General features: G+C 45.7%; 2 protein-coding genes across 4 annotated transcripts; both read left to right on the top strand.

Moving 5' to 3' along the window:
* The first annotated feature begins 187 nt into the window (after nt 1–187).
* Nucleotides 188–3859, top strand: ttc19 (tetratricopeptide repeat domain 19). Of its 2 annotated transcripts, none has more exons than XM_026313765.1 (11): nt 188–340; nt 547–653; nt 1328–1416; nt 1852–1962; nt 2056–2094; nt 2180–2236; nt 2307–2368; nt 2638–2732; nt 2846–3009; nt 3138–3300; nt 3385–3859. In XM_026313765.1, exons 1-11 carry the CDS (start codon nt 228–230, stop codon nt 3540–3542), a joined length of 1158 nt encoding a protein of 385 aa, XP_026169550.1. In that variant the 5' UTR covers nt 188–227; the 3' UTR covers nt 3543–3859. The 2 variants fall into 2 exon arrangements, with proteins under 2 accessions (XP_026169550.1, XP_026169548.1); XM_026313763.1 differs by having other exon boundaries at nt 1325–1416.
* A 5459-nt stretch (nt 3860–9318) lies between these two features.
* On the top strand, nt 9319–22350 carry slc4a2a (solute carrier family 4 member 2a). 2 transcript variants are annotated; one of them, XM_026313712.1, is made up of 18 exons: nt 9319–9399; nt 11457–11605; nt 14138–14318; nt 14898–15033; nt 15150–15290; nt 15655–15782; nt 15886–16070; nt 16202–16421; nt 17209–17412; nt 17568–17716; nt 18254–18448; nt 18643–18852; nt 19468–19557; nt 19652–19818; nt 19943–20196; nt 20281–20450; nt 20830–21003; nt 21285–22350. In XM_026313712.1, exons 1-18 carry the CDS (start codon nt 9333–9335, stop codon nt 21363–21365), a joined length of 2901 nt encoding a protein of 966 aa, XP_026169497.1. In that variant the 5' UTR covers nt 9319–9332; the 3' UTR covers nt 21366–22350. The 2 variants fall into 2 exon arrangements, with proteins under 2 accessions (XP_026169497.1, XP_026169496.1); XM_026313711.1 differs by lacking the exon at nt 9319–9399 and adding an exon at nt 10348–10559 and having other exon boundaries at nt 15150–15297; nt 15686–15782.
* The last annotated feature ends 1090 nt before the right edge of the window (nt 22351–23440 follow it).

Genomic DNA, 23440 nt, shown 5'->3' with positions numbered 1-23440 from the left:
TGAATCCTCATGAACATTCAAAAAGATTTTAAATATTAGTCGATTTCAGAAAATAATCTCACTGTAACTAAGCTCATCATTTCAAAAGGGGGGCTCACAATCACAAATAATGTCAAAAGGTTTATTTTAAATTAGCTAAAATTTATATTATATAGTTCTTTTTCTCTCCTCTGCTTTGAATGTGAAGGCACACCTCGTGACTTCCGGGCGTTATGTAAACAGTAAAGATGGCGGCCTCCTGTGTGCGTCGTGCTGTCCTCTGTCAGACCCTGAACCGGTTCTGGGGATCGGGAGCAAATCTGAGGCGGATCTCCACGGGAAACCTGGACGTGGACCGCAGGTGAGTCGCTGTGCTGCAGGTGAGTGTGTACGGAGTCTGGGGGCGTGTCCAGGTCCACGTGCACACCCATGTGCAGCATCTTACACTTTAAATTTCAGCCCAGGAGTGTTTCCATTAATTTGTCCAAACCTGTTACAAATGAAATGAACCGAAAATATAATTTGGATTAATGTCACCCAAACGTCCTTCTGTCTGCGCCCTGTCAGGGAGCAGGGTCGCGGATCCCGCTGGGAAAAGACGAGCAGACCCGAGTCGATGGGGAGAAACTTCCAGAGCACACGGAGCCGAGCAGGAGTCCTGTGGGCAGCAGTCGGTCAGTGAGTCCCGCAAAGGCCCAGAGAGATCTGCAGATGTTCCGTCTTTGCGCGTCATTTAGTTGAGCTAGTTTAACTGTCTCTGGTGTGTGTGTGTGTCTGTGTGTGTGTGTGTGTGTGTCTGTCTGTCTGTGTGTTTGTTTGTGTCTTTGTGTGTGTGTGTGTATGTTTGTGTTTGTCTGTGTGTATTTGTGTGTGTCTGTGTGTTTGTCTGTCTGTCTGTGTGTGTGTGTCTTTGTGTTTGTGTGTGTGTATGTTTGTGTTTGTCTGTGTATTTGTGTGTGTCTGTGTGTTTGTCTGTCTGTCTGTGTGTGTCTGTGTCTTTGTGTGTGTCTGTGTGTTTGTCTGTCTGTCTGTGTGTGTCTTTGTGTTTGTGTGTGTGTATGTTTGTGTTTGTCTGTGTGCATGTGTGTGTGTGTGTGTGTTTGTCTGTGTGCGTGTGTGTTTGTCTGTGTGTTTGCGTGAGTGTGTGTATTTGTGTGTGTGTCTGTGTGTTTGTCTGTCTGTGTGTTTGTTTTTGTGTTTGTGTCTGTGTGCGTGTGTGTGCGTGTTTGTCTGTGTGTGTGTTTGTGTCTGTGTGTGCGTGTGTGTGCGTGTTTGTCTGTTTGTGTGTGTGTGTGTGTGTGTGTGTGTGCGTGTGTGTGTGCGTGCGTGCGTGCGTGCGCGCCAGCAGCCTTTTCCCTATTCAGTTCTGATGAGGACGAACGAGATGAAGCCCAAAGAAAAGAGGATGAGACGATCCTGCTGCTGAAGAAGGCCAAGGTACCAGGGCCACTAACTGTAGTGGTTGGTTAGTTGGTTGGTTAGTTAGTTAGTTGGTTAATACTGATGTTGGTTAATGTTACTGAGCTGCAGCTTTGAGAAACAGAAGCTTTTCTTCAAATAGAAATTCAACTTCTGTCACAGACAAGATTCAAGTTTTCAGATTCATGAAGATAAAATTTGAACTTGTTAACTCATCATGTGTCCGACGTCTGCAGGAAGTGAATAAAATCAAATAATAAACAATAAATATTTGTATTAGAGATTCACACAAGTCTGCTCCTTCAAAATACTGATAATACAGTAGTAGCCCATTTCACATGAATGGATCTGATATTATTGGATTCTAATGTTAACTACCTTATATACTTCTAATTTGAAGTACTTTCCATACTGCTGGGTAGCTTGGGAATTTCTCTGTGTTTCTGAGTCCAGCTGAGTCTGCACCGGGGGCAGCTGCAGGCGGCCTCAGGCCTGCTCCATCAGGCTGTCGTTCTGGCTCATCAGACCCACAACACCCAGGCCATCATCTACACCTACAGCCTGGTAAGCAGCCATGACACACCTGCCTGCCGATGCTCAGGCTGTAAACCTGCTGCTGTGTGACCTGCTCTGACACAGTTCTGTGTGTTTCTTCAGATGGCAAATCTGGCCTACGTCCAGGGTCAGCTGGACCAGGTGAGTACCAACCAGTCACAGCCCAGCAGCTTATTGTCACACAACATTGTGTTTCAGGTCACAGACACAAAAACCTTCCTTACAGGCAGAGAAACTCTTCAAAGCAGCGATGAGCTTCATGCTGTCAGGAGGAACCCCTGAGGTCAGTGTGTGTGTGCGTGTGTGTGTGTGTGTGTTAGTTACTGTCTTAGTGACTTCCTATCTGTTTCCAGGACGACAATGCCATCATTGAGATGTCCCTGAAACTCGCCACCATCTATGCTGAGCAGAACAAGTGAGGACTGGAGTTCACTACAATAAGCTGCAAGTCCAGGTCTAGGATCAGGACCAGATTCAGGTTCTGGTTCAGATTCAGGATCAGTATTGACACATACAGGAACACAAAATGCTGTTTGAAGCATCCAGATGTTTTTATGTTCAGAGTCTGGGCACCCTCTTGTGATCTGGTTTCCAGTTCTCCTTAGTACACCCATGATCAGCACCTTCTGCGACAACAACAAAAAAATTCAACCGTTGGTTTGTTTCTCTGTTTGTGTGTGTGAGGGCGGAGCTTGCAGAGCACGGGTTCCGGTTCTGCACAGAGTCTCTTGAGGCCAAACTGCAGAAACAGAAGGAGCTACCAGCGGACGAGCAGACAGGTGAGACCCAGGTGTTATTTATTTTAGTCAGAGTTTACCTGCCGTAACTAGACCTGTGAGTTTGTCCAGTCAGAACAGGTTCAGTCTGACACTTGTTCCTGCTGTACTGCCAGAGGAGCAGGAGGCTCTGAGGAAGGAGACTCGCCTCCTCCTCGGTCTGTGTTTGGACTCACGAGCTCGATACCAAGCATCAAGGCTGCACTTGAGCCAGGCCAAACAGGACTACCAGAACGCCCTCGACATCTGCCGCCAGGAGCAGGGGGAGACACACCCCCAGGTAGGAACACATCCACACTGGTGAAACTGGGTCCCCTGCAGGGAATTACATGACAGCGTTTTCTAAAACCTTTTGATGTTTAAGTCCAGATCCAAACAAACTAAATTGATGGCATCCTCTTGTCCCAGACTCTCGTGCTGATGAGCGACCTGGCCACTATCTTCGATCTGCAAGGTTGTCATGACGATGCCCTAGCACTGGTCCAGCAGGCCGTGGACCTGAGTCGTTGCACTGGACACCCAGACCAGCATGTGCTGCTAGGAAACATGGCTGGCATCCTGCTGCACAAAGGTCAGGCCAGGTCAAAGGTCATCGAGTCCAGGTCTTCAGAACCCAGTGTATGAATGTGGTCTGATATGTCTCTGTCCTCTTCAGGTCGGCTGGAGGACTCAGTCAGGTTCTACCAGGAGGCTCTGAGTTTGGCCCGACTGGCCGGAGATCAGGAGGCTGTATACAAAATCCAAGAGGGACTGAAGGAGGTGAAGAAGAAGAGGGACCAGGAGAAGAAGGAAGAGGAGCACAGGAGTGACTGACAGGGACTGGTGGTTTTAGTTTGGGGATGGACAGACTCCTTAGACCATGACCTGAGTCCATCAGTCCAGCACAACTACTAACAGGATTCAGATGGCTTCTCCCACCCAATCAGGACTATATATCCTCATGCAGTCTACAGTTCAGATACAGAGGATGACCCCATCCCAGGCCCCATAAAGACCTGGTTTGTGTTCCAGGGTTGAGGTTTGTCAGTTGTTTTGTGAGATTTCCATTGAGTTTCTGTGACAATCTAAATGTTTCTTCCTGCTCACATTATTGAAGCTGCTGCAACTTGAATAAATCAGTGTCACGAACAGATGCAGCCTTTGTCTTCACAACACGTATATCTGAATATGTGGAAAACAAGCAGGACAGCAACGCTCCAGGACCACGGTTGGAGAGCCCTGGTCTAGTAGAAGAATAGTAGAATCAAACCAAAGTGCATGAAAAGTGGAAGTGAAGTATTTCTCTACATTACAAACATGAACAGCAGCAGCAGTGACACGGTCACATATCAGTACAGACACAAACACAACACGTACAAACAGCTGGAGCTGCTGTGTATGCATTTTCCTGTGAACAGCTGCAGGTCAAGGTGTGTCTTTGTTACCCGCAGGTTCCCACGCAACCTGACGCAGGTGAACTTCCTGTTGTGTTTACTGAACACGTCAGAATAAAAGCGGTGCAGCGACAGTAAACAAACAGGGATCAGACTGCTGCCACATAAAACAGCAGATTAACACACACATACACACACACTCATACCTCTGTGAAGGAGTGAAAGATCAACACAAAATCAGTCAGGGTGAGTCCACATCCCTGAGGTTCCTGCTGTTCCCATCAGATCTGCTGGTTGTGTGTTTGTTGTCTGTCAGGGACATGTACCAGGTGTGAACCCCCTGAGCTCCTAAACTGCCACCATGCACAGACTGAACTGACGTGAAGAACAACAACGTCATTTGTGCACAGCTGTTTGGTTCCGATGGCCAAACAGTTGAAATTTAATTTTGTGCTACATCAGTCTCCCTTTTAACCGTCACTCAAACTGTGCTGGCTGCCATCTACAAATACAGGAAGCAATCCCACAATAAGGAACCCTGGTTAAATCAGTATACCCAGTGACTGATGACTGAAGACTGCAGCCTCTCTCAAAGACTCCTAATATGGATTCCTCTGTTTTGAGTAGTTTTAGATCCATTTCTAAACTCTTGTTTTAATGTAAAATTTTAGAAAAGGTTGTTTCAAACCAGTTTGTAGCCCACCTGCAGGGTAACAATATGTTTGAAATGTTTCAGGCTAGTTTTAGAGCAATGTGGAGACAGCACTTTAGCAGCTGACAAGGCATGGTGTGAGGCATAATGTGTCCAAGGTCACCAGCCACCACAGGATCTCCTGCCCACCCAACACACTCACAGTTTAATAAATGATTTGCTCTGGTTATTACCACGCCACCTTCTCCATCTTTTGTGCTGCGGGTCCTAATAAACCGACTGGGCCTGACACAGGGGTTCCTAATAAACCGACTGGGCCTGACACAGGGGTTCCTAATAAACCGACTGGGCCTGACACAGGGGTTCCTAATAAACCGACTGGGCCTGACACAGGGGTTCCTGTGTTCCTGAGTTTGGTGTGTGTGTGTGCAGAGAACCATCACATATGTACGTTCCCATACATTCATTTATAAACACACACATACTTACACAGATAATTACATGTAAACACTCAGGTTGTGAGGCTGTGGATAATTGTTGTTGTGGTTAATTAGTCTCTCTCTCACACACACACACACACACACACAGCTGTGGTGTTATAAAAGCAGGTGGAGAGGCTGCCCAGGTGAGTGTTTGCCCTCGACGACAACTCAGCACTGACAAGGTACGAACACACACACAGCCGTGCAGGAAAACCTGATGTGGAGGTCAGAGGTCAGATGAAAACATGTTTCTGTTCTTGATGATGATGCAATCAGGTGAGTGATGATGTCGTGTGTACATTTGTGTACTTGGTACATATTGATACATAATGTGGGGGACCACATGCTCGTCTCTACCATGGAAATCACTGCATTTTACAGGTGAAGGTTAGTGGTAGGTTAGTGTAGAGTTAATGTTAGGGGAAGGTTAGTGTTAGTGTAGAGTTAGGGGAAGGTTAGTGTTAGGTTGGGTTGAGGGGGTTAGAGAAGTAGTGGTTAGTGTAAGTGTCCAAGAAATGAATGTAAGTCCATGAAAAGTCCCCACGAGGCATGAAAACACACATATGTGTGTGTATCTGTGTGGACAGCCAGGGGGCAGGACTAGCCTTGACTGACAGCCTGGTTGCCGTGGTGACCTTGAGCCAATCAGGTTTCTGTGGAGAGTTGGACCTTTTCTCTTTCTGTCTCCGTCTGCTTCTGTCCTCCTGCTTCCTGTGTTTCCTGTCGTCTCTTTTCATCTCCCCCCCGTCCCCCCTGCCACCCCCCCTCCCCTCTGTCTGCCCCCCCCCATACCCTCTGCCCCCCCGTGTTCTCCCTGCTGGCTTCAGTCTGTGAATTATAATTTCCCTCTTTCAGTGCTGCGAGGACACTGAGGTAGGCTTCAGCTCTCTTCCTGTTTCACACATTCAGACTGAACTCAGATCAGCAGAAACTCGTCCACACAGAGCTGTTAAAGCTGAAAATACATCAGCAGACAGGAGGTCGACATGTTCTTCTGGGCTGTTCCTGCGTTAGGCTGAACCTGTGAGGTTACACCTGCACTTCTATTGTGAACACAGCACTGACAGATTGTCACTTTTTAGATGATATGCTGGACTTGGTCAATCAGCTGTTTATTTCCACCTCCAGCATGTCCAGACCAACCTGCTGGTCCATGTGGAGCAGTGTCTGAGTCCACCTGCTGAATCAGCCCAGTGTTCCCTCAATTTGAGCTCTGGGTTTGGTCTCCACCACCTCCTGAGGGAAATCTCTGGCTATTTAGCTGCTAAATGCTCCACTATATTCACCAGCTGGTCTCTGGCTGTATTTGTCTGCTGTTTGCTGCTGAGCAGGTAGAAGACAGTGGCTTTTCACAGCTGCAGCTCTGGAAACAGCTGCTGGACACTGAGGCCCAGAACCAGGGAACCAGAAGCCTGAACACTGAGCTGAGACTCAGTGTGAACGTGAGGCTCAGCTGGTGAAACATAGTTACAAACTATGGCTAAATCTGGGTAAATGTGAAAGCTCTGGCCTGGTGCTTTAGTGTGGACAAGCTTTAAGAAAACAAACCCTACTGATGGTTCATGCAGGCTCTGTTGGTTCAATATTGCAACACAGAAATCTGCCAGACTTCACTGCATGGTTTTTTCAACTAAAAGAGGACAAAGGAGAAAATACTATGCTGTTGTCTATAAAGACAGTCCTTAGTCAGGGCCACACCTGATCTGCTGACTCACTGTCTCTGCCCCTGGACCTGCTCTGATCCAGTCTGATTCTTTTACCTGAGAGTCTGACCTCTGGTTTCACCAGCTGGTTAATTACACTGATTTAATCAGGTTAATTTGGATAAAAGAATCAATATTGAAATCGAATATATTGATGGATTTATTTGTTTTTACACCTTAAAGATCTGTTTAATATTTACAAAAGAACAGTTCAGGTGCTTTACTATTAAATAAGCTGTATTTGTCTTTGGTTAATTCAGCTGTTCTGCCAAAGGGTATTGTATGGATTATCTGCACAGTTGATTCAGTAAAATCACCTTAAAATGAATCTGACCCTCTGAAGGCAGAAATAGGGATTTCATGTTATTCTGTCTCCTCTTCTTTCTGAGTACCTGTTCTCAGACCTGGTTTTTGAATCCACGTTGGTCTCTTCTGTGATTGTTTTTGATCTCCAGGTTCTGCTGCTGAGCACCTCTGACCACTGACCATGAGCCAACAACTGAACTCTGTGGGTCCTGGTGATGCCCTCGCTCTGTCTGCAGTGAGTCAGATCAATCAATATTCACACCTGTGTCATTAACTGCTTCATAGTGAAGAGGTGATATTATTGTGGTTGTGAACATCAGTTCATGATGTCACCATGGTGACAACAAGTTCTTATTGCTCACCTGTGTTACTGGCTCCGCCTCATCTCCTTCTGCAGTCACTTTCTGTACCTACTGCTTCATGTTGCCATGGTAACGAGGAAGAGGAAGACCTGAACAAGGCCTTTGATGTGCAGCGTTTCCAGCAGATTCTTCATCCAGCTGCTCCCAGTCCGCCAGAGAAACACAGAGTCTACAATGAGCAGGACTTTGAAGGTGAGATGCCAGAACTTCAAAGGTCTTTGTTGTGTTGATCTTTAGGTGGTTTGGGGGTTTGATCTTTAGGGGGTCAAAGTTGCAGGTGGTTCTGAGGATTTTTGAGAAAGTTTTAAACATTACTGAGGAGGTTTCAGTTTGTCAAGAACCACTACAGAGGCCCGTTAGTTGTTTGGTACTAATAAATTTTGGGCTGTTTAAAGAAGTTTAGAGTAGGTTTCAGGGATCCTAGAGGACTTCTTCTGGTTCCACCATCTTCCTGGATGCTCTAGAGCTCACTGGAAAAGTTTGTGCTCTTGGTTATTAAGCAAGGGTCTGTGACAACGACAAGAAGAATCTCAGAAGGTTCTGAGAACTTTAATAAAGTTTCATGGGTTCTTAAAGGGGGTTCTACTTTTTCAAGATTGAATCCAGGTTCCAGCAGTTCTGGATCCTATGTGTGGGGTGGGGTTCCAGGTTAATTAAGCTATTGGGAAAATTTGATCAAACAGCTCTACAGATCTTATTGTGGTTGTAGGAGTCCTTCACGAAGGTCCAGAGATGCTAACTGGATCTTTAATGAAGCTGAAGAATGTTTGACGAGGTTCTACTTATTCCAGTTTTTCATTAATGGGAATGTGCCTTCTAACTGACAGGGTCCTTGGAGAACGCCATAGTGGAACAGATCTTCGGGTTTTTGCATATAAACAGGTTTTTGAAGGCCACTGCATTCTCCTATGCATGTAACATTATTTTAATGTTAACGACTTAATATATGGGCGGCACGGTGGGTGAGTGGTTAGCACTGTTGCCTCACGGCAAGAAGGTTCCTGGTTTGAAACCCATCAGGGGCCTTTCTGTGTGGAGTCTGCATGTTCTCCCTGTGCTTGTGTGGGTTTTCTCCAGGTACTCTGGTTTCCTCCCACAGTCCAAAAACATGTATGTCAGGTTGATTGGTGACTCTAAATTGCCCATAGGAGTGAGTGTGAGTGTGTGAGGTTGTTTGTCTCTATGTGGCCCTGTGATGGACTGGGGACCTGTCCAGGGTGGACCCCTGCCTTTCACCCAAAGAGAGCTGGGATAGGCTCCAGCTATTCCCTGGGACCCTGGTTAGGACTAAAGGGGTACAGATGATGGATGGATGATTTAATATTAATATAAATTATTTTCCTGCTGCAGACCACCGTCACTCTTCTCTCCACATCCATCATCCTCTGTCCAAACCTCCGGCTGACAGCAGGAGGAAGAGGAGCAATGAGAGCAGGAAGGACAGCAGACGGGGCTCCGCGCCCACCACTGCAATCACCATTGAAGAAGACTATGAGGAAGAGGAGGGTGAAGAAGAGTCCCACGGTCAGACTGATGGAGAAGAGCCACAGAGAACCCTGCTCTGCAGGTGAGGAGCACAGCTTCATGCTCTGGTGTCACACTTCCTGTCTGGGCCTTTAATTGTGTTTATCTGCAGCTTAGTCCATTTAATCTGAAGCCCCGCCCTCTCGCAGTGACCCGTCTACCATCTCAACCAATCACCACGGCCTTTCGCCGGGTTGCATTATGATGAGCGCTGCCGCTGATGATGAGACTGAACTGCTGACATCTGTTGACCTGGACGGCATCAAAAGTCAGTAAACAACTTCAAACTGCAAAACTTTATTTATATATTTTACTGTAATTTTCCCACAGTGTATTCCACACAGTATACATAACTTCATACTGTGCAGGCAGCTGTGACGCTTTACATCTGACTCTTTACTGTACATTCAATTAATACCTTATTTTTCCTTTGCTACAAAATATCACACAAAACTTTGAGGACATTTAGCTTTAAACTTTGTATGCAGATAGAACTTTTATATGTTCCTGCACAAATAATTTGCCCTTTACACTGAACTTGACTTTACATTTAACTTTACCCATGATTTACATGTTGCCAACTTCACCAACATCAGACTGGTGCAACATAAAGAGAGTGCAAACAGGCTCAGATACACCTGCACAGTTAGACAAGTGTTTATTATTGAGGTTGTAGTGGGTGGAGGTCCCACTGTTTCTAACAGTTTGCTCTCTCTATTTAAAAACATGAAGTGGTCAGAATATTAGAAACATATCATCCGGTTCAGCACTATGGTCCAGACCAAAACCATCAGGATGAGCAGGAAAACCTCTGGTGACTTTTCATCCAGCTCCATCATCAGGTTGACATTTTACTGTGTCCCACTTTTTGCTTAATGACCAAATTCGAGTGCACGAGTGCAGGAAACACGTAAGACCATTTACCAAGACCAAATGAATTACAGACGCATGTAATTATTGCCCAACATGCACTGCGGCACTGGGTAGAACTGGGGTCACGTTGATTCAGACATGTTTTCAGGACAGACTGACCAATTTCTGTCAACATGAAAGAGGTTTCTGTAACTTGTTGGTCTCATCATGTGGCCTGAAGCTGCTGCTGACCGGAACACAATGCTGCTGTCCCACACCCAAGCCCACTGCCTCTGTCTATTGTTACTGGGCTGCTGTTTGTGATCCTGGTCCTGGCTCTCCATGACTGTCGGTCTCTCAGCTGAACATGAAGTCAGTATGTGCTTTGGTGGACCAGCGGTGAGTGCTCACCTGTCTCTGTTCAGTGTTTAATCTGCATGTGGACCAGTGGACAGTCACCTGAGCTGCTCGGTTTCTACTTTGAGATGTGAATTTTCACTTGAACTTTTCTCTCTTGGATGTTTGAACTTCACTGGACACAAAACCTGAAGTGGCTTTACTCAAGTAAAAGTGCAGGTACTGGCTAAAAAGTACTGATAAAAAAATCCTTATTTGAAAGGACTCTTAAAGCTGTTGAACATGAATGTGCAGGTCTTGTCCAGATTTGTTGGACATGTTCTTTTAAAAAAATGTTTCTTCAGAAATGTAAAATTTAATGTAAATTCAAACTGAAAATTAGAGGTAGTATTTTAGTGTATTATATTTTGTATTTAGATCTGAAAGGGATCTAAATACAAAAGAATTGAGATAAATGTAGAGCAGTAAAAAGTACAAGATTTGGATGTGACATGTAGTGAAGTCCAAGGATGAAGTAGCACCACGTGGAAATACTCAGGTAGTAAAGTGTAAAGTGTAAAGTGTAAAGTAATGTGCTTAAATGTGTTTAGGTAAGAAAAAGGAAAAAGGGAATAAATGAATATTACCAAGACAAATAATTCCCACTAATCATAACCAGTTATATCTAGTTTGCAGTTGCAGAAATATAATTCAACATTGTCAGTCTGTGATTCACTGTGGTCACTTTTCCATTTCCAGCAGGTAGTGAGCACCGGTCAGCTGACCTTGAATGATGGAACGTGATTGGCTGTTTGTGTGGGTTCTTTCTGAGAAAGTTAGAAAACTTTTGTGTCAGAGAAAATCACATTTTCCAGAAACCTGAAACTGAGCTGCAAATAAGTGCACCTGTGTGACTGTGTCCAAGAGGACTGGTTAATCCAGAGTTCAGGTCTCATCTTACTGGTTCCTCTCGCAGCTGTTCAGTCGAGCCTGAAACAAAGTTAGATGGCAGAAAGTTCCCACGAGACCACAGGGTGATTTCTGCTCAAGGGAAGGAAGGAAGGACACAGTAAAGGAGGGAAATCAAAGACTCAGAGCCACAAAGAAAGATTTTGACCTCTAACCCCATCCCATCAGGTCACAGATTGGATGATGTTCCAGCAGTTCGACGTCACCTGGTGAGACGGAGCTCCAAAGGGCCAATTGTACACATCACCAAAGAACAGACCAGCAGCCAGACACAGTCACAGCTCCATCACCTCCAACCGGACCGAACTCCCCACGAGGTCAGAGCCCATTTTTACCATTTTATTACCTATTTCAGTTACATGAACCAACTCCTGATTCGCTGCTTTCACACAAGTGGAGTCAGACAGGTAGAGTCAGTCAGGTAGAGTCAGACAGGTAGAGTCAGACAGGTGGAGTCAGACAGGTAGAGTCAGACAGGTGGAGTCAGTCAGGTAGAGTCAGTCAGGTGGAGTCAGACAGGTAGAGTCAGACAGGTGGAGTCGGACAGGTGGAGTCGGACAGGTGGAGACGGTCTGGTGGAGTCGGACAGGTGGAGTCGGTCAGGTGGAGTCAGACAGGTGGAGTCAGTCAGGTGGAGTCGGACAGGTGGAGACGGTCAGGTGGAGTCAGACAGGTGGAGTCAGTCAGGTGGAGTCGGACAGGTGGAGTCGGACAGGTGGAGTCGGTCAGGTGGAGTCAGACAGGTGGAGTCAGTCAGGTGGAGTCGGACAGGTGGAGTCGGTCAGGTGGAGTCGGACAGGTGGAGTCGGACAGGTGGAGACGGTCAGGTGGAGTCGGACAGGTGGAGTCGGTCAGGTGAAGTCAGACAGGTGGAGTCGGTCAGATAGAGTCAGACAAATGAAGTCAGACAGGTGGAGTCAGACAGGTGGAGTCGGTCAGGTGGAGTCGGACAGGTGGAGTCGGTCAGGTGGAGTCAGACAGGTGGAGTCAGTCAGATGGAGTCAGACAGATGAAGTCAGACAGGTGGAGTCAGACAGGTGGAGACGGTCAGGTGGAGTCGGACAGGTGGAGTCGGTCAGGTGGAGTCGGACAGGTGGAGTCGGACAGGTGGAGACGGACAGGTGGAGACGGTCAGGTGGAGTCAGACAGGTGGAGTCAGACAGGTGGAGTCAGGACAGAGGGAGGTGAACTCAGAGTTGGTTCTCAGGTGGCTCAGTCTCGTCTCGTCTTCAGGATGGTTGGTTTGGACCTGAAGAGTCGACAGAGTAAGGTACATGCTGATTTATTTAGTCTGGTTTGTTCTGGTTTAACCAGTGAAGTCTTAGTTTCGATTCATGTATTTATCCTGGTTCAGCCCAGTTTAGAATTATTTGTACTGGTTTGGTTAAGCCACAGCATGTTTTAATCTGGTTTATCTCAGAAAATACCTGTCAGGTCATTATTTATTGCTTTTTTGTGTAAATTCCAAACAAACACTTGGGCTCAGTGACCACTTTATTAGGTACACCTCCAGAGCCCAGTACAGCAGGTAACTAATAATAATTATAATAACCTTTATTTATAGAGCACTTTTTAAACAAAGTGCTAATATTGGTCCTGTCTCTGCATGGGGCCGATTGCAAAATTCCATTGGACCATTTTATCTTAATGTTCTTTCACTTGTTATTTATGTAGTTAATTGTGGACGTATCCAGAATAAATATCCAGTATTTCTGCAGCTGGTAATTGAGTGTTTGCAGTTTCCTCTTTTCCTGTTCATTGGTTCACTGTAGAGGAAACTAACTGGACCAGTAGTAGTACCATAATCATTAAATCAAAGCCACAGCCCGACCCTTAATACCTGCAGCGTCATCATATTCCTGCTGTTGGAAAACACAACCTGCACACACTTTACTGGAAGGCTGCAGCCAGACTACATGTAGAGCTGCTCCAGTGAAACAGGGACAGCAGACTGCAGAAGGTGCTGAGAGACAAACACATTGATGGTCTGAGGGTTTTATTTTTAGAAAAATACAGAATAACATCTATAATCATGTAATCACTTTTTTTGTGTAACAGGAATTGCTTTAGATCAGCCTGGTGGAATACAGTGAGGGTGTGTACTTGATATGTGACCTCAGCTTCTTCAGGGACAACATGTAGGTCCCCATAAGACAAACTCTTACATTCTGGTTTGGCTGTAGGCAGGTGTGGTTAAGGTAACGATGAGGATCCAGGTAAAAAACCATTGAAGTTTGGGGCAAGTCTCATGGAAATGAGTGTCCACAGTGTGTAGTTAAGAGTGGGAACATTAATCTGCACGTTGACATTAACAGGACACACCCCCAGAGGGAGGTGCACCATTTTAAAAACTTGTTAAAGGAGCAGCCAGTGAGTCTGTGTGTGTGTCCAGATCCCATCCAGAGACTGACAGCACCAATGAATCTGGTCTCCTCAGCGTAATGTGTGTGAATCCAGAACCTGGTTCAGCTTATGGGTCTGTGCCATAGACCTCCATTGTTGTCCAAAAACTATTAAAAACACAGCAGGGAGCCACACCGCTGACCTGGCTCACATGGTTCTTCCTCACCAACAATGGGAGGCCCGTCTTTTCCCAAAAAACAGCTCCAGACGCTGCTGAGAGTAAAGAGAAGCTGGAACCAGAGAAGAGACCAGTGGACTCTTTGTTCCTTCAGAAACTGTAAACAGTGATGACTGTTCTCAGCGTCTGGAGCTGGTTTTTGAAAAAAGAACAAAAACCTAGAAAATCACCTCATCAGAACTAGAGTTAGAAATGTTGTGATTGTGAAGCTTCAGGAAATCAAAATGTACCTGTCCTTGTTAGTGACAAAGACGAGTTTTTCTGGCAGGTGTTCGTGGAGCTGAACGAGCTGGTAATCGACAGGAACCAGGAGCTGCAGTGGAGGGAAACGGCTCGATGGATCAAGTTTGAAGAGGAGGTCAATGAGGAGACAGAGCGCTGGGGGAGGCCTCACATTGCCTCCCTGTCCTTCCGCTCCCTGCTGGAGCTCCGGAAAACAATTTCTCATGGTGAGGAAGAGTAGTGGAAGGAAGAGAAGAGGGAGGAAGAAGAGGGGTAGGAAGATGACAGTGCTCGCTCCTGAAAACACACACAAACCCTTAAATGGACTAAATAGCTGGACCACCTCCTTTGTATTTGTCCTTATTTGTAAAACAAAGGACTAATTTAAGTGATAACATAACAGCGTTCATGTGGAGCACTCAGAGGCCTAGTTTTATAAAGCCTCCTTCTTCCAGACTTGTATGGGAACTAAAGGTCAGAAATTTTGTGAACCACACCAGGAGGAGTCTTAAATGTTATCAATAAGATGTTAAAAAGTCAAACAGAACACTGCAGGCTGGTGTAATGATCTGGATGGATTCTTTAAATATTTTTCGTATTATTTTGATTAATAATTGCATTATCCCATTAGTAAAGCTTTTGATATTAATCTGAAATAAGAAACTCTTTACAGCACTCAACAGACTCAGAGGTAAAACAGAGTATCATCTGCAAAAAGAAATAACAATGGGAAATAAAGCTGACCCTTAAGACACATTATACTTTACATGGGAAAAGGAAGAGACTCTAGTTAAATGTGTTTCCAGGGGCGGTGCTGCTGGATCTGAAGCAGAGGACTCTGCCGGGGATCGCCCAGCAGGTGGTGGAGCAGATGGTGATCTCAGATCAGATTAAAGCTGAAGACCGAGCCAATGTCCTGAGAGCTCTGCTGCTCCGACACAGGTTCATGCCCATGTTACATCTGTCCATCCACATCACAGTGTATCATCACCCCACTGCTGCTCCGGACATGAACCGCAACATTTTTTCATACATAAATTTCTTTGTTGACTCATCAGTCACCCCAGTGATGAGAAGGACCACAGCTGGTTCAGCAAGAACATCTCTGCAGCCAACATGGCCGCCCTGATGGACGGACACAACGGCCAATCAGAGCCCTGCAGCAACACAAGCAATCACAGAGAGGCCAATGGAGAAAAGTACAAGGTAAAAGAAAGACAGACGAGCAGGCAGGAGTTTAAGCCTCAGACAGTCCAACCGGCGAGGCCACATGGGGACAGGCAGGATGCATTTAGCAGAGCAGTGGCAGGAGAAAGATCAAATGCCTCATAATTATCCTTACTGGTGGGACTTCAGTTTGAGCTATATGATGATTCCTCTTCTTTTTAAGATGTTAGTGGTGTCAGTGTAATGTTGTTATGTCTGGTGCAAACTGTTCCAGGTGTGAACTATATCATTTTACTGTTTCTGGTTTTAACTCACATGCAAGACTAAACAGAGCCTTAATTCATCCTAACTCCTCAGTCTGTCTCAGAGAATGTTTTCTTTACTCTAGTTTGATAGGATGTATGACATTGTTAAGTACTGTGTCCAGAGGGAAGCTGCAGCTCTTTGCCACTCCAGATCCAAATATGAGGTGAAGCTGATGGAAAAGATCCCAGAGAGAGCTGAGGCCACTGTCGTCCTCGTAGGTATGCATCATTCATGCTCTGCTGTGCACATGATCCTTCAACCCCATTCCTGTGTTGAGGAACTGGTTTCATTGGTTCACTACACCCTCTGCTGTGTCTGCAGGCAGTGTGGGCTTCCTGGACCAGCCTTCCATGGCGTTTGTGCGGCTGGAGGAGGCTGTCCTGCTGGATTCTGTTCTGGAGGTTCCTGTCCCTGTGAGGTTCCTCTTCCTCCTGCTGGGTCCACCCACTTCTAACATTGACTACCACCAGATTGGACGCTCCATCTCCACACTCATGTCAGACAAAGTGAGTGCTCACAGACTTAACTAATTTTCTTGGATGTGATACCAGTTGCTGCCAGATACTGATGACTGTTGTGCAGCTGCCTTGAGCCCATGTAATGTGATTACAAATTCTACCTCTGTCTGCTCCTTCAGCACTTCCATGAAGCAGCGTACCAGGCTGACGACCGTCAGGACCTGTTAACAGCCATCAACTGCTTCCTGGACTGCAGCGTTGTCCTGCCGCCCTCTGAGGTCGGCGGGGATGAACTGCTGCACTCGGTCGCTCGCTTCCAACGAGAAATACTTCGAAAGAGGGAGGAGGAGCAGAGCGGCAAAGTGCAGGAGAAACAGACCAGCATTCAACAGGATGAATGTCAGTTATCTTCTTCTTATACTTAGGTTAACGATTATAGTTTGTCACCAATTATGGATTAGATTTTTTGACCTGGCCTGACTGAAATCAGAGACACTGGGATTTAACTGAAACTCAGAGAGAGTAGGTCAATAGATCCAAATATTTCTTAGCTTTTTTTTAATATGCCCCTCTATCAGTTTCAATGCTTGTAAATAGATACGTCAAGTATTTTGTTCCACATCCTGTCACAGGTTGTGTTGCTGAATTAACATTAAAACTTCTGTTGGAACTGGTGACCTGTGAAGTTTAACTTCGTGCTTTTAATATAAATGACATAAATAGTTTTTCTTGTATCAGTTACCTTCATCCAAAACACAGTAAAGGGAAGCAAACCTAAATCTAATCAGAATCTGCACTACTCCCTTTCGCCCTTAAACCAGCAACAGTTCTCTTGGTTGGACCTGAAACTGATTTCAGGGAGTTTCCCCTGGGACTTTGCAGCACCTTGGAGAAGCTGCTACAGTTCTTCTGTAGATTCAGGCTGTCCCAGTGTTTCTGCCCCTTCATATGATCCCAGACTGACTCCACACTGCCCAGATCAGGGGTATGTGGGGGTTAGACCATCTGCTACAGGACTCCTGCTTCTCCTGGCCTCTGAAAATAGTTCTTCATGAACTCTTGTGGGTTCTTTATGGACTTGTTGTCCTGCACAGTGAACATCTGATGGTGCTGTGTGATAATACCATCAGCAACAACATCAGCACTTGTGGTACTACTGTTGTTGTATGATGCTCTTGTCTTTCAGATTTGCTGGTTCCCTCCAAACCAGGCGAAGAGCCCCTGAGGCGTTCCGGTCGCCTTTTTGGTGGGCTGATCAAAGACGTGGCTCATCGCTATCCACAGTATTTCAGTGACATCCGAGATGCTCTGAACCCACAATGCATGGCTGCCATAATCTTCATCTACTTTGCTGCACTGTCACCTGCCATCACCTTTGGTGGTTTGCTAGGTAAGTCCAGACTCAAAAACACACTGACAGAGACTGGATGGTCTGAGGAAGTTTGGTTGGACTAGTTTAATCGACTGAAACAAACGCTAAGCAAAAATTGTAATATAGATTTCAAAAGTCTTCTCTTGAGGATCCGTGTTCTCTGTTTGACGCAGGAGAGAAAACGGAGGGTCTGATTGGTGTGTCGGAGCTGATAGTTGCCACAGCAATGCAGGGCATAGTGTTCAGTGTGCTGGGTGCTCAGCCTCTGCTGGTGATTGGCTTCTCCGGACCACTGCTGGTGTTTGAAGAGGCTTTCTACACCGTGAGCACACCTGACACAAACAGTATTCCCCTGTGTCAATATACTGTCTCTCCTCAGAAAAAGTGCCCCTGTCTAACAGCAGTGTCTGAGTCATCCACAAAACACAGCAACAGTTTTTACTGTGACCAATTTTCTTTCTTTACTATTTATTCTGCTGTGATGGCTATGCCTCCCCATTTGAAACTGATTGGTTGTGTGCCTGGTTGATTGCCCTAACTCTAGTAAAACAGTGGTGGCAGATAAACTCTTAAGGTTCATTATGGAGAGAACTTCTGGTACCACACCCCCTGAAATTTAGGTGTCACAGTTGGGTAGGACCTGACAATTGAGCTGAAGTGTTTGATTCATTGCTGTTTTTCACAGTTGTTAAAACTGAGCAGATCTCGAGATGATCACGTGTCCTTTTTTTTATCCCATCCAGATTACATTAACAGCCTTTGTTCCTGCCTTGTGTAGATTCTTACAGTCTACTCGTCAACAATTCACCCAAAGGTTTGATTGTCGTCTGAAACCAACCTAGTATTTGTTTCTTTGAAGTTTTGTAAAGATAACGGGATTGAGTATCTGACGGGGAGAGTGTGGATTGGTTTCTGGTTGGTGCTCATCGTTTTTCTCACTGTGGCCTTTGAGGGAAGCATCCTGGTTCGCTTCGTCTCCCGCTTCACTCAGGAGATCTTCTCCTTCCTAATCTCACTTATTTTCATCTACGAGACCTTCGCCAAACTGGTCAAGGTGAGGTCATGGACCAAGAGCAGCAAACATGATCTGGACCCACATGACGTATTGTTTGATTTTTACTCAAATGTGTAGTCATGATAATTTATTGTGCTTAGTTTGGAAGATGAGTGGGCAGAGTAGAAACAAGCAGTGCCTTGTGCTACCCAACACACTTTGACCTGACTATTCTTCCTGTCAATCTTTTCTAGATCTTTCAGGAACATCCTCTCCAGAACTGTTACCACGGAAACAACTCTGTATCTCCATCTCTGTGCAACTACACTGTAACTGCCAGGGATTCTGGGAAAGTTGTTGGAGAGCCCAACACAGCCCTGCTGTCATTAGTGCTAATGGCAGGAACTTATTTCATCGCTTTCTACCTGCGAAAGTTCAAGAACAGTTCCTTCTTCCCTGGAAGGGTCAGTACCTAAAGTTCAGGTACAGACAGGTAACAGTTCAAACGTGTCAGATGGATACAGGTGCAGGAACAGGTAAAAGTACAGTGCAGGTACAGTACATGATGATGCTAGTGCATAAAGGTACAGAGAATACATAAATATACAGTACATACAGGAACAAGCGCAAGCACACAGGTATGGTTTATTCCTGTACACAGGTTCAGATTCTAATCTATTTCACCATGATGTCTCAACATACAAATAAAGATACATGTATATACCGATAGTGGAACAGCTTTAGGTACAATTAATGTGTAGGTACATGTGTATACTGTTACAGGTACATTCACAGGTACAAATGAAGATCAAAGCATACATGTAACATTATTGTACTAACTTACTGCAGTACACGTGTTCATGTAGAAGTAGAAGTAGAAGTAAAGTTGCATACAGACAAGCACAGGTAATACAACATGCTGACACTTTCAGGAACAGGTGCAGGTGAGTAAAAGCTGAACCTTTGTTGTCATTTCAACAAAGAGAAAACTGTGGTTTCATTAGTATTCACCAACAGAATATAGCAGCCATGGGGGGCACCTGGAGTCTAAATGTAAGGTCTCACTTCTCTGCCATCAGCTCCGTAGGATCATTGGTGACTTTGGGGTCCCCATTGCCATCCTCATCATGGTGCTGGTGGACTACAGTGTGGAGGACACCTACACCCAGGTCAGACCGGAGTCTTGAAACCCATACAAAGATCCCTGTGGTTAGCAAACTGATCAGATGTTTGAATCAACCTCTGTGTTGGCTTGGCCTACAGAAGCTCAACGTTCCCACTGGGTTCTCTGTGTCCAGTCCAGAGAAGCGTGGTTGGCTAATTTCCCCTCTGGGGTCAGATGGCCAGTTTCCTGTGTGGATGATGGGTGCCAGCATCCTGCCGGCAATCCTGGTCTTCATCCTCATCTTCATGGAGTCTCAGATCACAGCGTACAACACTTTTTTCTTGTCTTTTTTTTTTTGGATGGCCTTACCTACAATAGACAATAACAGAAAATAAACAATAACATACGTTTAAGGGAATAAATCAGTGATTTTTCTGTCCCTCTGTCAGGCTGATTGTCAGTAAGAAGGAGAGGATGCTGGTGAAGGGAACTGGTTTTCACTTGGACCTCCTCATCATTGTGGTGGTGGGTGGAATCTCAGCTTTGTTTGGCTTGCCTTGGCTATCGGCTGCCACGGTTCGCTCCGTCACCCACACCAATGCCCTCACCGTCATGAGCAAAGCTGTTGCCCCTGGGGACAAGCCCCGCATCCAGGAGGTGAAGGAGCAGAGGGTGACCGGCTTTCTGGTGGCTGTTTTAGTGGGTATGGTTGTCTGAGTCCCTTTGCTACTACTTCTACAGTGATTACTACGACTACCTCTGATCTGGTCCTAGCTCTGCCCCATAGGTCTATCCATTGTGATTGGAGAGGTTCTGCGTCAGATCCCTTTGGCGGTGCTGTTCGGGATTTTCCTCTACATGGGTGTGATGTCCCTGAATGGGATCCAGCTCACTGAGAGGCTCATCCTACTCCTGATGCCTCCGAAGTACCACCCCGACCAAAACTATGTCCGCAAGGTAAGCCCCACCTCCTCACCTGCCACAGAAACATCAGCCACCGCCAGATGTGTAGAGTTGCATGACATGGACTGGAGTCATGGCTCTGCTGATTCTTGACTTATAAAACTCAAACTAGGCTTGTTGGACTCATCGTCTTTATTGTCAATAGTGGAGAGTTGACAAAAAATGAAAGCCAGAACTGCAGCAAACGTCCCTGAACCCAACTGGGTATTCATGCATCTTCACACTGAGACCTGGACTTCTGAGACTTGGACTTGACTGTTTAATCTTGAGATGGAAGCAAGAAGCAGACAAGTCTTATTATATATTGATGCACAGATTCAGCCTTCACCTGTTTCCATCTCATCTGTCTCTCTGTGACTTACCTGTGTTGCAGGTGCGGACGTTAAGGATGCACATGTTCACACTCATCCAGCTGATGTGTCTGTCTCTCCTGTGGGTTGTCATGGCAACAGCTGCAGCACTGGCATTCCCGTTTGTGTTGCTGCTGACCATACCTGTGAGGATGCTGCTGCTGCCCCGCCTTTTCACCTGGAGAGAGCTGCAGAGTGTGAGTCACACCTCATACAGGATATGCACATTTCTTATTGTGCCTTTATTGAGGTTTATTATTGGCCATTTCCCATAATGTCAACGTTCATGCTCCTCAGTGCTCTGCAGACAGCGATATGAACAGCAGGCTGCATGAACAGCAGCTCCATAACTCTAGGCCTGACAGCAATCAGGACTGCCATGTGAACAATTATTAAAATGCTTTCATGCAGCAAACACAACACAAAATGAGCATTCATGCCCAAACTCATGTGCGACCTGTGACCTGTGATCCTGCAGCTGGATGCCAATGATGCCGAGCCTCACCTGGAGGAGAAGGAGGGGCAGGACGAGTACTCCCAGCTGCAGATGCCCGTGTGACCTGCAGCAGCATGGCGATTGGTTGATCTGAGGCAGAGTGGACAGAAGCTGTCAATGTCCTTCATTAGCATATTTGACATGTATCCTGTAGCAGAGCGGCCGGTCAGACTGTGCACGCTTAATACGCCTGAATTTGTATTTTCTGTTTTGGTAGCAGGTTTATCTGTGGTTGGCCTGAACCTCTCTGTGGATTTGTGGTTCACCTGTAGAGGAATATCGATCACATTTGTCTGGTCTCACCTGTCCTGGTCTAACATCTTTACTCCAGTAATTTATTTTAACATGCTCTGGGATTTTTCTCCACATCATCAACAAGATGAAAAAACACCTGTTCCTAATATTCTGACCCTGTGATGTAAATGTCCAACAGCTGTTAGTGTGAGCTCATGGTGATTTAATTTCCCACAGCCTGAAACATTATGCATTTAAATAATAAATATTGGATGTTATAGATCAGCGTTTTGTGATAGTAAGTCACAGTTATAGCTTTTTAAGACAAAGGCATGAGATCCTGATATAATATTGACTCTAAGTGAAAACAGTGACACACTAAATTTGACTTACTAAGGCGAAGTCAATTTGGAGAAATTTGGTGACTCAGAAATCTGTACCTACATTATTTCTGCTCGTCTCAACACTGTGACTGTTTCCAGCACAGTCACAACCTACTTTGGTATTATGACCTTTCTCCTAAATGACTTCCAGTAAGTGGGATGTGTTTTCATACATCTGTGGGTACTTTAACATTTCTGTCTCTTGGTGAGGGGACCCCGGTTACTGAACCAGTAAAACCAGATTTAGTGTCACCTCGACTGAACTTACACAGACTTCATGGTGATCACAGAAAGTACCTGGAGCTCCAGGTGAGTCAGATCCAGGTCCACATCTGCACATGAATCACAGTTTTTGACCTGTTGTTTACATCTGGTGCGATTGTGGTGAAGATGTGGGTGTCATGTGTTTCTGTCAGTGTCTTTTCATTAAAAACCACATTTATCTTCAAACACCTGTTTTGTCCTTATTCTCCAGTAAAAGTCAGTTTTTTACCGAAGCAACTCTGTAGAACTACATATTTCACTATCAGCCTGATGTCCCTTAAGGTGTATCCCTCCATGTCTGTGCTTAGATCCTCAGACTTTACTCAGGATAAACAGTGACGCTCTAACATCAGTCAGGTGGCAGCTATATGAAATTTAAGATGCTGTCACGGCTGCTGTTCTTGCAAACACTGCAGCTGCAGGCAGCCAGTACTACTACTGCTACTTCTGCTACTACTTGTACCACTGATGCTGTTTACTGTTACTGCTGTTTGTGATCCTGCACTTTATCTGTCTGTCTGCCTGTCTGTCCATCTGTCTGACTCCCTCTGCCCGCCCCTCTGTGACTCACCTGGTCACCATGGCAACCTCCCCTCCCCATCACAAAGTGTCCATTGGAGCGTGTGGGTGAAACCTGAGGAGGCGTGGTGGCTCGTGGTCACCTGAGCCGGAGCGCTGTTGAATGTTTGATGGAGGCTGGATCTTCACTGCCACGACTCAACCATGAGCACCTGAACAGGTAGACGCTTCTTCAGGCCCAGGGACGACGAGCACCTGAACAGGTAGACAGCTCACTCCGAGGTTTCAACAGGCTTCAACATACAGGTAATGGCTCATTCTCCACCTTTACGCTACACTTTCGGTTTCTTTACACATAGACATGTCTGCTACCAATCAGTGTGACATCATCTCATGTATCATGTGTCTCACCCTTGTCTGCTAAAAACCACGTATCTCCATGGAGTTGATCAGGAACATTGTACCTCATGACACCTTAATGTTTTCGAGGGACTGTGCTCAGGATCTTGACCTAAAATACTACTCATGTAAAAACAGCAAACTGAGAAATATTTGGTTTTCACAGGAAATGTTCAGCCTGTGTGTTGGAACAGACAGAAATATCTTTCATGTCTGCTGCTTGTTTAGACACATCTCACCAGAAGAAGTAGATAAATATTCTGAGGCTTTAACTAAAAAGAGTAATTGTGTCCAGATTCCCTGCAGATTTTTTTCTGTTGCTGTTGAAAAGTCCCACTT

Source organism: Mastacembelus armatus, chromosome 17 (genome assembly GCF_900324485.2).
Source record: "Mastacembelus armatus chromosome 17, fMasArm1.2, whole genome shotgun sequence".
In the NCBI taxonomy this organism is placed as follows: domain Eukaryota; kingdom Metazoa; phylum Chordata; class Actinopteri; order Synbranchiformes; family Mastacembelidae; genus Mastacembelus; species Mastacembelus armatus.
This window is presented reverse-complemented; position numbering and strand designations above follow the sequence as displayed.